The 17,532-nt window shown below is 45.1% G+C and overlaps 1 protein-coding gene across 5 annotated transcripts in view; it reads right to left on the reverse strand.

Moving 5' to 3' along the window:
• Nucleotides 1-17,532, reverse strand: part of LOC106606653 (rho GTPase-activating protein 17) — a 61,073-nt gene that overhangs the window by 9,226 nt on the left and 34,315 nt on the right. For all 5 annotated transcript variants that reach the window (XM_045719980.1, XM_045719983.1, XM_045719979.1 and 2 more), the window contains 9 exons: nucleotides 11,369-11,473; nucleotides 9,305-9,381; nucleotides 8,724-8,835; nucleotides 8,519-8,595; nucleotides 7,419-7,536; nucleotides 5,164-5,232; nucleotides 4,215-4,296; nucleotides 3,326-3,453; nucleotides 2,243-2,354 (listed from right to left, as the gene is read on the reverse strand). In XM_045719980.1, coding sequence (XP_045575936.1) covers nucleotides 2,243-2,354; nucleotides 3,326-3,453; nucleotides 4,215-4,296; nucleotides 5,164-5,232; nucleotides 7,419-7,536; nucleotides 8,519-8,595; nucleotides 8,724-8,835; nucleotides 9,305-9,381; nucleotides 11,369-11,461 — 868 coding nt within the window. In that variant the 5' untranslated portion in view covers nucleotides 11,462-11,473. The remainder of the gene's footprint in view (nucleotides 1-2,242; nucleotides 2,355-3,325; nucleotides 3,454-4,214; nucleotides 4,297-5,163; nucleotides 5,233-7,418; nucleotides 7,537-8,518; nucleotides 8,596-8,723; nucleotides 8,836-9,304; nucleotides 9,382-11,368; nucleotides 11,474-17,532) is intronic.

The following is a 17,532-nucleotide window of genomic DNA, read 5'->3' on the forward strand; positions in this document are numbered from 1 at the left end:
AAAGTTTATTTGTCACGTGCGCCAAATACAACAGGTGTAGACCTTACAGTGAAATGCTTACTTACAAGCCCTAACCAACAATGCAATTTTTATGTAAAAAAAGAGGTATTAGGTGAACAATAGATAAGGAAATAAAAAAACAACAGTAAAAAGACAGTGAATAATAACAGTAACTAGGCTATATACCGGTTAGTCAGGCTGATTGAGGTAGTATGTACATGTAGGTATGGTTAAAGTGACTGTGTATATATGATAAACAGAGTAGCAGCAGTGTAAAGAGGGGTTGGGACACACACACACACACAGACACAGACACAGACACACACACACAACACACACACAACACACACACACACACACACACACACACACACACACACACACACACACCAAATAGTCCGGGTAGGCATTTGATTACCTGTTCAGGAGTCATATGGCTTGGGGGTAAAAGCTGTTGAGAAGCCTTTTGGTCCTAGACTTGGCACTCTGGTACCGCTTGCCATGCGGTAGTAGAGAGAACAGTCTATGGCTGGGGAGGGTGGGGTCTTTGACAATTTTTAGGGCCTTCCTCTGACACCGCCTGGTATAGAGGTCCTGGATGGCAGAAAGCTTGGCCCCAGTGATGTACTGGGCCGTACGCACTACCCTCTGTAGTGCCTTGCAGTCGGAGGCCGAGCAGTTGCCGTACCAGGCAGCGATGCAACCAGTCAGGATGCTCTCGATGGTGCAGCTGTAGAACCTTTTGAGAATCTGAGGACCCATGCCAAATCTTTTTAGTTTCCTGAGGGGGAATAGGCTTTGTCGTGCCCTCTTTACAAACTGTCTTGGTGTGCTTGGACCACTCTAGTTTGTTGGTGATGTGGACACCAAGGAACTTGAAGCTCTCAACCTGCTCCACTACAGCCCCGTCGATGAGAATGGGGGCGTGCTCAGTCCTCCTTTTCCTGTAGTCCACAATCATCTCCTTAGTCTTGGTTATGTTGAGGGATAGGTTGTTATTCTGGCACCACCCAGCCAGGTCTCTAACCTCCTCCCTACTTGGCTGTCTCGTCGTTGTCAGTGTTCAGGCCTACCACTGTTGTGTTGTCTGCAAACTTAATGATGGTGTTGGAGTTGTACCTGGCCACACAGTCGTGGGTGAACAGGGAGTACAGGAGGGGACTGAGCACGCACCCCTGAGGGACTCCAGTGTTGAGGATCAGCATGGCAGATGTGTTGATACGTACACTCACCACCTGGGGGCGGCCCGTCAGGAAGTTCAGGATCCAGTTGCAGAAGGAGGTGTTTAGTCCCAGGATCCTTAGCTCAGTGATGAGCTTTGAGGGTACTATGGTGTTGAATCCTGAGCTGTAGCCAATGAATAGCATTCTGAAGTAGGTGTTCCTTTTGTCCAGGTGGGAAAGGGCAGTGTGGAGTGCAATAGAGATTGCATCATCTGTGGATCTGTTTGGGCAGTATGCAAATTGGAGTGGGTCTAGGGTTTCTGGGATAATGATGTTGATGTGAGCCATTACCAGCCTTTCAAAGCACTTCATGGCTACGGACTTGAGTGCTACGGATCTGTAGTCATTTAGGCAGGTTGCCTTAGTGTTCTTGGGCACAGGAACTATGGTGGTCTGCTTGAAACATGTTGGTATTATAGACTCAATCAGGGACATGTTGAAAATGTCAGTGAAGACACCTGCCAGTTGGTCAGCACATGCCCGGAGCACAGGTCCTGGTAATCCGTCTGGCCCCGCGGCCTTGTGAATGATGACCTGTTTAAAGGTCTTACTCACGTCAGCTACGGAGAGCGTGATCACACAGTCGTCCGGAACAGCTGATGCTCTCATGCATGCCTCAGTATTGCTTGCCTCAAAGCGAGCATAGAAGTGATTTTGCTCGTCTGGGTTGCTCGTGTCACTGGGCAGCTAGCGGCTGTGCTTCCCTTTGTAGTCTGTAATAGTTTGCAAGCCCTGCCACATAAGACGAGTGTCGGAGCCTGTGTAGTACGATTCAATCTTAGCCCTGTGTTGGCGCTTTGCCTGTTTGATGGTTCGTCGGAGGGCATGGCAGGATACATGATCATTTTTAACTCAAATATACACCATTCCCACTGGACTGAATACAGTCTCAAATCCAAAGATTGCAGATTGTATTGTCTTCCACTCTGCACCCCCAAATTCAACCCCTGCATAGACTATTGAGAGTAAAGGGGAACGAAAACAACTTTAATGGGATATGTAAGGGAAATGGGTCATACCAGCTACAGCATGGGGGTCAGAGTAAAACTCCTCTAACTGGGAGGTGGAACAGTCCAGCGCTGCCTTCAGCTTCTTTAGTTTGGAGGCCCCAGCAGCGATTCGGAACAGACCCTGAGAAGAGAGAGATACAGTTTTAAAGTCTTAAAGTTTACAAATGTTTTTTTCTTCATAGCAAATTAGAACTGGTTCAACAAACTAACCACGGTTAGATACAAATATAAATGAGGAAAAATGCCAATTTGCATTGAATTGAGAAGCTCTTTGAGGGGGAAATGGATGTCTACTTTCTGTTCTAATATTAGAGAAGGCCGTCTGGTTTGGGTATGACTGAGACAAGGAAGGAGGGAGAAAATAGATACCATCATATCACATCTAGAGATACGAGTCTTTGAGGTTGAGCGAAATATATTGGCAACAACAGTTCTGAATGTCTGTATAAGAAGAAAAGAAATGAAAGCGTTACAGTTGAAAACTTCCCTCCAAGGCACGAGGCTGGTTAACCAACCAAAGAACCAGACCACAGATGTCATCAGTACCAGACCGTAGGCTCTTACTCAGCATGTGTGTGAAATGGCAATTGCCTAGTCTTCTGTCTGTAACATGTTGGTTTTGATCATAAAGGAGTGGGTATTTTGCTACACATTAGATATGGATAGGGTGACTTACCCTCAATAACTAGCAGTGCATTGAGACCTAGTGAGAAGCACTATAAAAACGCTAGCCCAGGGTTACCCAACTGGCGGCCCGCGGTCCAAATGATTTGAATTTGTAAAACTGTAAAAACACCAGCAAATCAGCTCCAAGTGCTTTTCATTTTGGAAATCGGTTCCAAAGTATTCCCACACATAATGGAGAGATATACTGCAATTGATCCTATATAAATGTAAGCAAGGTTTGAAATGATTATGTTTTAGTCCAATATTATATCTGTATGGGCTTCTTGCGGTCAATTTGCCATCTACAAATGATTTGTAATTATATTCTGGCCCCCTGACCATCCACTCAAGAAAAAAATCTAGTTGATGATCCCTGCGCTAGTCCATTATTTTCCTCATCATCATCGTCGTCATGGTGATGGTTACCTCCTCCTTCATGCCAGTCTCCAGCAGCATCATGACACAGGCCTCTAAGGGCAGGGCGATCTCACGGTTACTCCTCTTCAGGTGCTCTTCCAGAGCCGTGCCGTACGCAGGCTTCTCCATCCATGAGTCTGTACACAGGGCACAACATGGCCGCCAGCGTAGGTCAGTTTCATTATCATGAACCGTATGTGAGGAAACAAAGATTCTGTTCTCACTGCTAGGTTATTCCTGTCATTTTAGAGCACGACTAACAGATTAACCAACTGCATCTTAGCACATGTCATTAATAAATATTTTCCAGAGTTCGACCAGGGCCTCTATTCAAAAAGCGCTCAGAGAAGGACTGCTGATCTAGGATCAGTTTAACCTTTCAGTTCATAATGAATCAGCTTTATACGGACAGGGGAATACGGGTCCAGATGTGACTGTAGATGTTTTTAAGACAATAGAGCCATTTTCACTGAAATCTAATTTAACCTGATTCAATCTAATTCCTATTTCATTAAGTCAGAGAAAAACTGCTCATTAGCACCGCTTTGTTTTACTGCTAAGGCAATGAAGAGCCAAGACTTAACAAACCGACGCAGTTAAGTCACTTGAGATTTTCTCTTTTTATAACAAACCTTTATCAGACTCGGTATCCTACTTAACATGACATGAAAAGTTGGCTGTGCTTTGTGAATACTGGCTTTGAAATGAAAGAGACTACTGGTTAGAGGTAAAACATATCTGACCAAGGTGATGCAGTCAGAACATTCACTGCATGAAGTGAGAAAGCATTTTGAATCAACATTCAGCTGAATTTATTCTTGCAGGGGAAGAACATTAATGTTTTGTATTTTATCAAGAAAATTGTTAACAGGTTTTGATTCATTAAGGTTTCCTTTACCGTTCTGTGCCTGTATGGTCGGCAGGACTCCTTCCAGAGCAGCCAGAGACCTCCTGTGGTAGTCAGCCTGGGCCTCTACCAACTGATACACAATCACATGGCATCACACACATTCACGTGGCATCACACACATTCACATGGCATCACACATTCACGTGGCATCACACACATTCACGTGGCATCACACACATTCACATGGCATCACACACATTCACATGGCATCACACACATTCACATGACATCACACACATTCACATGACATCACCCACATTCACATGGCATCACCCACATTCACATGGCATCACACACATTCACATGGCATCACACACATTCACATGGCATCACACACATTCACATGGCATCACACACATTCACCCATGGCATCACACACGCCTCACAGTTCATGGCATCACACCTACCAACATTCCATGGCATCACACACATTCACATGGCATCACACACATTCACATGGCATCACACACATTCACATGACATCACACACATTCACATGACATCACACACATTCACATGACATCACACACATTCACATGACATCACACACATTCACATGGCATCACACACATTCACATGGCATCACACACATTCACATGGCATCACACACATTCACATGGCATCACACACATTCACATGGCATCACACACATTCACATGGCATCACACACATTCACATGGCATCACACACATTCACATGACATCACACACATTCACATGACATCACACACATTCACATGACATCACACACATTTATGTTGTATCACATATTCCATTTATTCCAAATGCCACACCTTAAATTCCCTGAGGGCAAGAAAGTTATTCAATCCAATACTACCCTACTGTTAATGTAACATTTCAAATGATGAGCTAATGTGGGTAAAATGTGATCTGAAGGAAATGATGATGTTATGATAGTCAGGATGAAGAATACTCACAATAACATAGTAGCGGGCGTAGTCTCCCTCCTTGGAGGAGAAGTTATACATGTCAGCAGACAACTGGTCCTGAGGAAGGACCATGTAAACATCAGCATTTTGTCCCTCCAAATGTGGTGTAGACCCACTTTTGATTGGGTCTACACCACAGAGATTGATTGTTCATCCTAGACACAGAAGGGGGGGTCTGTTTGGGAAAGGGGGCCTAGTCGGAGGTTATAGATATATGTGCTTGTGACGTTGTATCTTGTCTTGAAGCTGCAACACCCATTGTGGTTAATACATCTAGCCTGCTTTCTTTGGTATCCCTCTGGATCATTGAATCAGAACATTGAACCTGACAATGTGAATAGCATGTATAGGTAACTGACAGCACAGTCATGACCCTTTAATAACATAGCCCTAATAACATGTATGTCAGGCTCTGTTCATACCTATGTCAGTATAACCCTCTGTTCATACCGTTGTCACAATAACTTTCTGTTCATACCCCTGTCACAATAACTTTCTGTTCTTACCCCTGTCACAATAACTTTCTGTTCATACCCCTGTCACAATAACCCTCAGTTCATACCCCTGTCACAATAACTTTCTGTTCATACCCCTGTCACAATAACCCTCTGTTCATACCCCTGTCACAATAACCCTCTGTCCATACCCCTGTCACAATAACTTTCTGTTCATACCCCTGTCACAATAACTTTCTGTTCATACCCCTGTCACAATAACTTTCTGTTCATACCCCTGTCACAATAACTTTCTGTTCATACCCCTGTCACAATAACTTTCTGTCCATACCCCTGTCACAATAACTTTCTGTTCATACCCCTGTCACAATAACTTTCTGTCCATACCCCTGTCACAATAACCCTCTGTCCATACCCCTGTCACAATAACCTTCTGTTCATACCCCTGTCACAATAACTTTCTGTTCATACCCCTGTCACAATAACTTTCTGTTCATACCCCTGTGACAATAACCTTCTGTTCATACCCCTGTCACAATAACTTTCTGTTCATACCCCTGTCACAATAACTTTCTGTCCATACCCCTGTCACAATAACCCTCTGTCCATACCCCTGTCACAATAACCTTCTGTTCATACCCCTGTCACAATAACTTTCTGTTCATACCCCTGTCACAATAACTTTCTGTTCATACCCCTGTCACAATAACTTTCTGTCCATACCCCTGTCACAATAACCCTCTGTCCATACCCCTGTCACAATAACCTTCTGTTCATACGCCTGTCACAATAACCTTCTGTTCATACGCCTGTCACAATAACCTTCTGTTCATACCCCTGTCACAATAACTTTCTGTTCATACCCCTGTCACAATAACTTTCTGTTCATACCCCTGTCACAATAACCCTCTGTTCATACCCCTGTCACAATAACTTTCTGTTCATACCCCTGTCACAATAACCTTCTGTTCATACCCCTGTCACAATAACCCTCTGTTCATACCCCTGTCACAATAACCCTCTGTTCATACCCCTGTCACAATAACCCTCTGTTCATACCCCTGTCACAATAACCCTCTGTTCATACCCCTGTCACAATAACCCTCTGTTCATACCCCTGTCACAATAACCCTCTGTTCATACCCGTCACAATAACCCTCTGTTCATACCCCTGTCACAATAACCCTCTGTTCATACCCCTGTCACAATAACCCTCTGTTCATACCCCTGTCACAATAACCCTCTGTTCAGCCAGGTCATCAGATATGATCCTGTCATGATTAAGAAGCCTTAGCTGGAATGACGCCATCTTTTCAACTTTACCTCCAGTCATTAGAGCAGGAAGGTATTCCCAATTTTCCAAGGTCATCTAGGAATACCAGGAGTGTGTGCTCTCATGCTGCCCTGTGCTGTCCCTAGACTTTCCTTTATACTGAGAGTTTTTTCATAGTGCTGGAAACCTGCAGAATTCCCTGGAAACCTAATTCTACCACTTTGCCCACCATTACATCCTCTGCTGTATGTGCACATTTGGTGCACATATTATAAATGATATCAGTTCAATACACTATGAAAGTAAATGCATGTTGACATGATTTCAGTGGAGACACTTGATATGGCGAATCAATCTGTAAAAAACGTCTGTTCTGTTTTTATCCCAAATCAATCTATAAAACAACAGCTTTTCTCCAGAGTCTTGTTACTACAGTATGTATTTTGCTAGCGAGTGACCAGTTCCTTTTCATTGAAAAATTATAACTAGACTTGAATGAATACTATCTACAGTACCTTACACATCTCCACTTTGTTCAGGGCCTCGTCCATCTCGTCTTTGAGAGTCTCAACCTTGGCGACAGTGGCCTGGTAGTTTGTGGAAAAGTGAATAGACTTGCTTGCCTGCAACCACCTGGAACAAAAAGAAAATATAATGGAGATGTGGAACTTTGTCTCATCTATGTGTGAACACAGATCTTTACTTGAGAAATACACATACAACTTTTGCAAAATATATTTTTTTATTTGGCATAGCTTTATTTTTGGGGTTCTAGTCCAGTAGCTGGCTCTGGGGTTCTAGTTGAGTACCTGATTTTGGGGTTCTAGTCCAGTACCTGGCTCTGGGGTTCTGGTCCAGTACCTGGCTCTGGGGTTCTGGTCCAGTACCTGGCTCTGGGGTTCTGGTCCAGTACCTGGCTCTGGGGTTCTAGTCCAGTAACTGGCTCTGGGGTTCTAGTCCAGTACCTGGCTCTGGGGTTCTAGTCCAGTACCTGGCTCTGGGGTTCTAGTCCAGTAACTGGCTCTGGGGTTCTAGTCCAGTACCTGGCTCTGGGGTTCTAGTGCAGTACCTGGCTCTGGGGTTCTAGTGCAGTACCTGGCTCTGGGGTTCTAGTCCAGTAACTGGCTCTGGGGTTCTAGTCCAGTACCTGGCTCTGGGGTTCTAGTCCAGTACCTGGCTCTGGGGTTCTAGTCCAGTAACTGGCTCTGGGGTTCTAGTGCAGTACCTGGCTCTGGGGTTCTAGTGCAGTAACTGGCTCTGGGGTTCTAGTCCAGTACCTGGCTCTGGGGTTCTAGTCCAGTACCTGGCTCTGGGGTTCTAGTCCAGTAACTGGCTCTGGGGTTCTAGTCCAGTAACTGGCTCTGGGGTTCTAGTACAGTACCTGGCTCTGGGGTTCTAGTACAGTAACTGGCTCTGGGGTTCTAGTCCAGTACCTGGCTCTGGGGTTCTAGTCCAGTACCTGGCTCTGGGGTTCTAGTCCAGTACCTGGCTCTGGGGTTCTAGTCCAGTACCTGGCTCTGGGGTTCTAGTCCAGTAACTGGCTCTGGGGTTCTAGTCCAGTACCTGGCTCTGGGGTTCTAGTACAGTACCTGGCTCTGGGGTTCTAGTACAGTACCTGGCTCTGGCTGAGTCATAGTCTAGGACTAGCTTAGCCAGCTGTTTCCTCTGTCTCAGGATGTTGGGAATGTCCACCTGGGTAGGTTAAATGTTAAATGTAGGTATAGGAGTGATCACAAATGGTGTCATTATCATTAGTATGACCATTGGCATGCTCAGTGTTATCAATGCCAGGGTAAGATATGGAGAGTGTTGGTGGTCACCTCTGCTAGCTGGTTGAGAGGTTCCAGGATGTCTCTCTCTAGCTGGACCTCGTGTTGCATCAGCTCAGACGCTAGTCTGCCCTCTGCCTCCCCACACACATCCATCATCTTACTGCCACACACACACACACACGCGTAAAGACACACACGTGTAAAGACACACACGCGTAAAGACACACATATACACAGATAAACAGAGAGAAAGAGGAGAGAGAGAGAGAGAGAGAGAGAGAGAGAGACCGTTACCACTGCATTATCAATCCTAAAGCTGAGAGTAATAGATATTGTAGGAATACCACAAACACATTTGGGGCCTTTTAAACAACCATATCCATCCCTGTATAACTCTCACTAGCTTAGTCCTGGGATCTGATCATGTTCTGTGCTTATGGACTAACTTTCTCAACTGAATCTTTCTGAATCTGCATGTTGAACATGTAGAAACCATGTTCAAACCACATATCATAGTCTGGTTTCAAAACACAGATGTAGCCTGGTCTTGGACTCAGAAGCATGGAGAATCTCCACTGTACCTGGGAAACCGGCCCCATATATGTCTGCTGTCACTGCTCCACACTCACCCAATCAGTGACTCCTCCCCCAGCTGGCTTCCTCCATCCTGCATAGCCTGGGACAGCGCTGTCAGAGGGAGCTTTTTCTGCGGCAGGAAACACAAGGCATCATGGGGTTTGTAGTTAAATTGCTCAACACAAGACATGTTCCTGTATCATCTTTCATCTCGGACAACCAGAACTAAAATGTTGTATTATGCGTCAGATGCTCTATTAAGTTCTGGGGGGGACACGTGTTAGAAAATATACTAATGAGACTAGCGAAGTGTCCACCCCTCAAAACACAAACTCTCAGCCAGTTCTGGGCAAGTCTATTCGGAATCATAAAGGTCCATGTTTCGAACACGAGATAAGCATACAATTCTGGAGTGAAAGTAATGACAGTGAATTGCCAGTCATATCAGTAATGTTGCAACACTGGGGCGGGTCTGGCTAACAGTAGATTGGAAAGATAGTGGAGGGTTTGGAGAGGCCTACTCCACATGTCTATCCACTGAGTCTATCCTCTGTTATTTACTGAGAGATGCTGTGTAGTGATTGCAGAGGAGAGAGAACATTGAGATCATGGATAACTTGTCTCAGTCTCGGGTTCCTTTCTCTAGTGCTTAAAACCTACCTTGAAATAACTCAAAATGACAGTAATTGCACATCTTTCATTGACATTAGTATGTGGTTAATGTGGATGTCTGAGTTAGAGGTAAGAGCTGTTCACAACACATCTCCCTGAGAAGGAGAGATACAAGAGGATAGGTAAAGAAGGAGAGATATAAGAGTAGAGGGTGAGAAGGAGAGATAGAGAAGGAGAGATAGAAGAGGAGAGGATGAGAAGGAGAAGTAGAGAAGGAGAGATAGAAGAGGAGAGGATGAGAAGGAGAGGTAGAAAAGAAGTGAGAAGAGGAGAGGGTGAGAAGGAGAGATAGAGAAGGAGAGATAGAAGAGGAGAGGATGAGAAGGAGAGATAGAGAAGGAGAGAGAAGAGGAGAGGATGAGAAGGAGAAGTAGAGAAGGAGAGATAGAAGGAGAGGATGAGAAGGAGAGGTAGAAAATAAGTGAGAAGAGGAGAGGGTGAGAAGGAGAGATAGAAGAGGAGAGGGTCAGAAGGAGAGGTAGAGAAGGAGAGATAGAAGAGGAGAGGGTGAGAAGGTGCGATAATAGAGGGTGAGAAGGAGAGGTAGAGAAGGAGAGATAGAAGAGGAGAGGGTGAGAAGGTGTGATAATAGAGGGTGAGAAGGAGAGGTAGAGAAGGAGAGATAGAAGAGGAAAGGGTGAGAAGGAGAGGTAGAGAAGGAGAGAGAAGAGGAGAGGGTGAGAAGGTGTGATAATAGAGGATGAGAAGGAGCGGTAGAGAAGGAGAGATAGAAGAGGAGAGGGTGAGAAGGTGTGATAATAGAGGGTGAGAAGGAGAGGTAGAGAAGGAGAGATAGAAGAGGAGAGGGTGAGAAGGTGTGATAATAGAGGATGAGAAGGAGGTAGAGAAGGAGAGAGAAGAGGAGAGGGTGAGAAGGTGCGATAATAGAGGATGAGAAGGAGAGGTAGAGAAGGAGAGATAGAAGAGGAGAGGGTGAGAAGGTGTGATAATAGAGGGTGAGAAGGAGAGATAGAAGAGGAGAGGGTGAGAAGGTGTGATAATAGAGGATGAGAAGGAGGTAGAGAAGGAGAGATAGAAGAGGAGAGGGTGAGAAGGTGCGATAATAGAGGATGAGAAGGAGAGGTAGAGAAGGAGAGATAGAAGAGGAGAGGGTGAGAAGGTGTGATAATAGAGGGTGAGAAGGAGAGATAGAAGAGGAGAGGGTGAGAAGGTGTGATAATAGAGGATGAGAAGGAAAGATGGAAGAGGAGAGGGTGAGAAGGTGTGATAATAGAGGATGAGAAGGAGGTAGAGGAGAGATAGAAGAGGAGAGGGTGAGAAGGTGTGATAATAGAGGATGAGAAGGAGGTAGAGAAGGAGAGACAGAAGAGGAGAGGGTGAGAAGGTGTGATAATAGAGGATGAGAAGGAGTGATAGAAGAGGAGAGGGTGAGAAGGTGTGAAAATAAAGGATGAGAAGGAGGTAGAGAAGGAGATTGTCCTTACGTGTCTCTTTTCTGCCTCTGTTCCGATGTGACCCTGTAGACAGGTGACCAGTTTCTTGTGTGCGTTGTGGGACACCAGGCGGACCAGCTCCATGCGCCTTTCAATCTGCAATCACACATTCACACTCATGATCATCAGAAGAAACTAGGTCAGAAGAAACACAAATGAACACAAGCACACACACACTCACACACATCGTCACAAACACATAATAGAATGGTACCGCAATATAGTCTCTCTCTATATCAGTGCTCTCCAACCCTGTTCCTGGAGAGCTACCCTCCTGTAGGTTTTAACACCAACCCTGTTCCTGGAGAGCTACCCTCCTGTAGGTTTTATCCAACCCTGTTCCTGGAGAGCTACCCTCCTGTAGGTTTTATCCAACACTGTTCCTGGAGAGCTACCCTCCTGTAGGTTTTAACACCAACCCTGTTCCTGGAGAGCTACCCTCCTGTAGGTTTTAACACCAACCCTGTTCCTGGAGAGCTACCCTCCTGTAGGTTTTATCCAACCCTGTTCCTGGAGAGCTACACTCCTGTAGGTTTTATCACCAACCCTGTTCCTGGAGAGCTACCCTCCTGTAGGTTTTATCCAACCCTGTTCCTGGAGAGCTACATTCCTGTAGGTTTTATCCAACCCTGTTCCTGGAGAGCTACATTCCTGTAGGTTTTATCCAACCCTGTTCCTGGAGAGCTACCCTCCTGTAGGTTTCATCCAACCCTGTTCCTGGAGAGCTACCCTCCTGTAGGTTTTTACTCCAACCTTGTTCCTGGAGAGCTACCCTCCTGTAGGTTTTATCCAACCCTGTTCCTGGAGAGCTACCCTCCTGTAGGTTTTAACTCCAACCCTGTTCCTGGAGAGCTACCCTCCTGTAGGTTTTAACTCCATCCCTGTTCCTGGAGAGCTACCCTCCTGTAGGTTTTAACTCCATCCCTGTTCCTGCAGAGCTACCCTCCTGTAGGTTTTATCCAACCCTGTTCCTGGAGAGCTACATTCCTGTAGGTTTTATCCAACCCTGTTCCTGGAGAGCTACCCTCCTGTAGGTTTTATCCAACCCTGTTCCTGGAGATCTACCCTCCTGTAGGTTTTAACACCAACCCTGTTCCTGGAGAGCTACCCTCCTGTAGGTTTTATCCAACCCTGTTCCTGGAGAGCTACCCTCCTGTAGGTTTTATCCAACCCTGTTCCTGGAGAGCTACCCTCCTGTAGGTTTTATCCAACCCTGTTCCTGGAGAGCTACATTCCTGTAGGTTTTATCCAACCCTGTTCCTGGAGAGCTACCCTCCTGTAGGTTTTATCCAACCCTGTTCCTGGAGATCTACCCTCCTGTAGGTTTTATCCAACCCTGTTCCTGGAGAGCTACCCTCCTGTAGGTTTTATCCAACCCTGTTCCTGGAGAGCTACCCTCCTGTAGGTTTTATCCAACCCTGTTCCTGGAGAGCTACCCTCCTGACAACCCTGATCTATACCGCTGTTTTACCAATGTTTTGCATTTCTGTTTCGTTCCAATAGATATACTGTATGTCCATTGCATAATGGTTATAGACCTAGTTCTGTGAAATGATTGAGTGGAAGAAGCTGTTTTGACTGGCTGGTTCCTCCTGGTTGCCGTCTGGTAATGGTTATTCACATCCCTACATGATGTGTCTTAACAGTCAGCTGACAGACACATGGATGGCTGCTGAGGAAGAGCCAGCAGGATTGATACAGATAGTGCTCTCTGCAGGGAGCAGAACTAGGCCACATTAGATTTTCTTAATATTTATGCAAGACAGGTTAGAGATATGCGTATGAAGAACAGATGAATCTATGGGAATTTGAGAAGGGATATATTGCTCTCTATGGGTGTTATGATCAGTAAACAATTAATACAAGGACCCTATCAATGCAAAGCAGAAGACTGATGTATTACATTTACAGCAAACTATCACACCCACTATCCCCTTCCATAGCACACTATCCCCTTCCATTGCACACTATCCCCTTCCATACCACACTATCACCTTCCATACCACACTATCACCTTCCATACCACACTATCACCTTCCATACCACACTATCACCTTCCATAGCACACTATCACCTTCCATAGCACACCATCCCCTTCCATAGCACACCATCCCCTTCCATAGCACACCATCCCCTTCCATTGCACACTATCCCCTTCCATAGCACACTATCCCCTTCCATAGCACACCATCCCCTTCCATAGCACACTATCCCCTTCCATAGCACACCATCCCCTTCCATAGCACACTATCCCCTTCCATAGCACACTATCCCCTTCCATAGCACACCATCCCCTTCCATAGCACACTATCCCCTTCCATAGCACACTATCCCCTTCCATAGCACACTATCACCTTCAATAGCACACTATCCCCTTCAACAGCACACTATCCCCTTCAACAACACACTATCCCCTTCAACAACACACTATCCCCTTCAACAACACACTATCCCCTTCAACAACACACTATCCCCTTCAACAACACACTATCCCCTTCAACAACACACTATCCCCTTCAACAACACACTATCCCCTTCAACAACACACTATCCCCTTCAACAACACACTATCCCCTTCAACAACACACTATCCCCTTCAACAGCACACTATCCCCTTCAAGAGCACACTATCCCCTTCAACAGCACACTATCCCCTTCAACAGCACATTATCCACTTCAACAGCACACTATCCCCTTCAACAGCACACTATCACACCCACAAACTTTAAAAAGGGAAGTGATACAATGATGGTGTTGTTGATGGGAATAATGGAGATATGGATATGGGGTCCACACGATCACTCCACTGTGCTCTATTTCAGTCTACTTCTGTTATGGGGCTGTGATCAAACAATCATATCAAACTGTTCCAGTCCACAACCTCGAAAAGGAAGTGGAAATGCAATGAGGGATGTGCTTGTGTGCTCCATCCCCTATATCAGGGCTATTTAACTCTCACCCTACGAGGTGCGGGGCCTGATGGTTTTCAGTTCTACCTGATAATTCATTCCACACACCTGGTGTCCCAGGTCTAAATCACTACATGGTTAGAGGGGAACAATGAAAAAGTGCTGTGGAACTGGCTTCCAGGTCCAGAGTTGAGTTTGAATGCCCTAAATGATGTCGTTTTAGTATGAGCCTGTAAATAAATCATCATATTCAACAAACTATTAGAGTCAACAAACTAAACTACTGTATAAAAAGGAAGTGAAGCAGGGGGTTGTCACAACGTCCACAGAAGGTGGCGCCTCTCCTCGGTCGGGCGGTGCTCGGCGGTCGTCGTCGCCGGCCTACCAGCTACCACCGATCTATGTTTCTGTGTCGTTTGGTTATGTCTGTTTAGGTCTGCACCTGTTTTGTGTTAGTCAATTAGTGGGGTATTTAGTTTGTCTGTTTCGTTTGGGGATTTGTGCGGGATTGTTGATTGTCATGTCTTTTGTGATAGCCGGGAATATTTTGTATGTTTCCCAGTTACGCTGCGTTATTTTCTCTCTTTCCAGTTCTCTGCTGCCAATGACTGGAACAAACTACAAAAATCTCTGAAACTGGAAACACTTATCTCCCTCACTAGCTTTAAGCACCAGCTGTCAGAGCAGCTCACAGATCACTGCACCTGTACATAGCCCATCTATAATTTAGCCCAAACAACTACCTCTTCCCCTACTGTATTTATTTTATTTATTTTTATTTTGCTCCTTCGCACCCCATTAACTCTATTTCTACTTTGCACTTTCTTCTACTACAAATCTACCATTCCAGTGTTTTACTTGCTATATTGTATTTACTTTGCCACCATGGACTTTTTTTTGCCTTTACCTCCCTTATCTCACCTCATTTGCTCACATTGTACATAGAAAAATAAGTCTACTGTATTATTGACTGTATGTTTGTTTTACTCCATGTGTAACTGTGATGTTGTCGAACTGCTTTGCTTTATCTTGGCCAGGTCGCAATTGTAAATGAGAACTTGTTCTCAACTTGCCTACCTGGTTAAATAAAGGTGAAATAAAAAAATTAAATAAATACAAATTTTAGCCATTAGGGTTGCCGGGCTGTGCCCCGTCTTTTTGGATCTTTGGAGTTGTCCTCCTCCTTATTGTTGTGCACCCTGCCTTGTTGCGGCATTTTTCTATTTTGATTATTAAACATACGTTTAACGGACTTCAGTCTCCTGCGCCTGACTTCACCCCTCCTGCTATCCAAGTGTATTGTGACAGGGGTTTTAACTAGCAACATTTGTTTATGAGGCTTTCTGAGTGTAGTTCCTGTATGGGACTATGAGCCAAAGTATTACAGTCAGCAAACTATCTTCTTCCAAGCAAATGTGTGTAACTTAAGGAGGGGATTCTGGAGGATAGTGATTTGCCTATACAGTCCACAGTATTCTGATGAACTTTCAGTATGAGCGTTCTCTGGTGCTAAGTGTTTACTTCCTCTTCGTGTTTCACTGTAACCACCCAGCTGGCTCTGCAGCCACGTTATTGGCTGGGAGAGCTCTCTCGCACGCTCTCTCTCTCTGTCTCTCTCGCTCTTTCTCTCGCGCACTCTCTCTCGCAAGCACTCTCTCGCGCACTCTCTCTCGCGCACTCTCTCTCTCGTGCACTCTCCACCGTACACTCTCAATCCCATGCATTTCCCTCCAGCTGCTTCTCCATGCCAGCTGGGGTGAAACTCTCTCTCTCTGGATCCAATTGATTCACTGTAACAGTGATCCTGGGCAGTGATTCATGCCTGCTAGTAATAACTGTAATGTGTATCCAGACCCTCATCACTGGGTGCCAGAGTAGGGCTCCGTCCCAAATGGCACCCCTATACCAGTATAGTCTACTACTTTGTCCAGGGACCATAGGGTTCTGGTCAAAATTAGTACACTATACAGAGAATAGGGTGCCATTTGGGACACAGCCTTGAGTTATGACAGAAGGTGGTGGTCAAAAGAGAAAGAGTTCAATAACAGCAATGGAGAACTGACTTCTGAAAACAAGCACTGGTCTCATTCAGTACTACTGACGGGAAGAAAGACAGACAGAATAATATATAGTATTACACCCTGGCCTGAATGCTGGTCTGAAGGCTGGAGAGGGATGCAATAAGGAGTAAACACACAGACCCCACCCTCACCTTCCTCCCTCCATTATGTGTAACGATGTTTAAAGGTTTACAGGCCTATTATTGAGGAGGTCTTTCTCCAGCAGACAGCCCAGATCAGTAGCCAGTAAAAACAGTCAGTGGACTGAGCAGCCAATTGACCCCTGATCCTGGCTCAAAGGGAATATGGAAGATCCAGAGCAGTGAGTCAGAGCAGTGCTGATGTGGGGTTTAGCCTTGGTCCTCTGAGAGAGACAGCTTCTCTCTCTCTCCCTTTCTCTTGGTTTCTCTCTCTCCCCCTTCCCCCACCCATCTCTCTCAAACAAAATAAAATAAAATGTTATTGATCACATGCACATATTTAACAGATGTTATTGCGGGTGTAATGAAATGCTTGTGTTCCTAGCTCCAACAGTGCAGTAGTATCTAACATTTCACAACAATATAAAAGTTAAAGAATGGCATTAAGAAATATATAAATATTAGGATGAGCAATGTCAGAGTGGCATTGACTAAAATACAGTACAATAGAATACAGTATATACATATGAAATTAGTAAAGCAGTATGTAAACATTATTCAGTGACTAGTTTTCCATTATTACACACACACTGTATATAGATTTTTTTGTATTGTGTTATTGTCTTACGTTTGTTTATTCCATGTGTAACTCTGTGTTGTTGTTTGTGTCGCACTGCTTTGCTTTATCTTGACCAGGTCGCAATTGTAAATGAGAACTTGTTCTCAACTGGCCTACCTGGTTAAATAAAGGTGAAATAAAATAAATAAAGTGACCAGTGATTCCATGTCTAGGGCAGCAGCCTCTAAGCTGCAGGGTTGAGTAACTGGGTGGTAGCCGGCTAGTGATGGCTATTTAACAGTCTGATGGCCTTGAGATGGAATCTGTTTTTCAGTCTCTCGGTCCCAGCTTTGATGCACCTGTACTAACCTCGCCTCTTTCTTCCCCAACATCTTTTCCCCAAGTGTCAGTCCAGTCCAACAGACACCGGCCGGTCTGACATCGCTAGCTCCTCTCCTGTTACTGATTCAAACATGTCCAAACAAGA

Source organism: Salmo salar, chromosome ssa06 (genome assembly GCF_905237065.1).
Source record: "Salmo salar chromosome ssa06, Ssal_v3.1, whole genome shotgun sequence".
NCBI classification, from domain to species: Eukaryota; Metazoa; Chordata; class Actinopteri; order Salmoniformes; family Salmonidae; genus Salmo; species Salmo salar.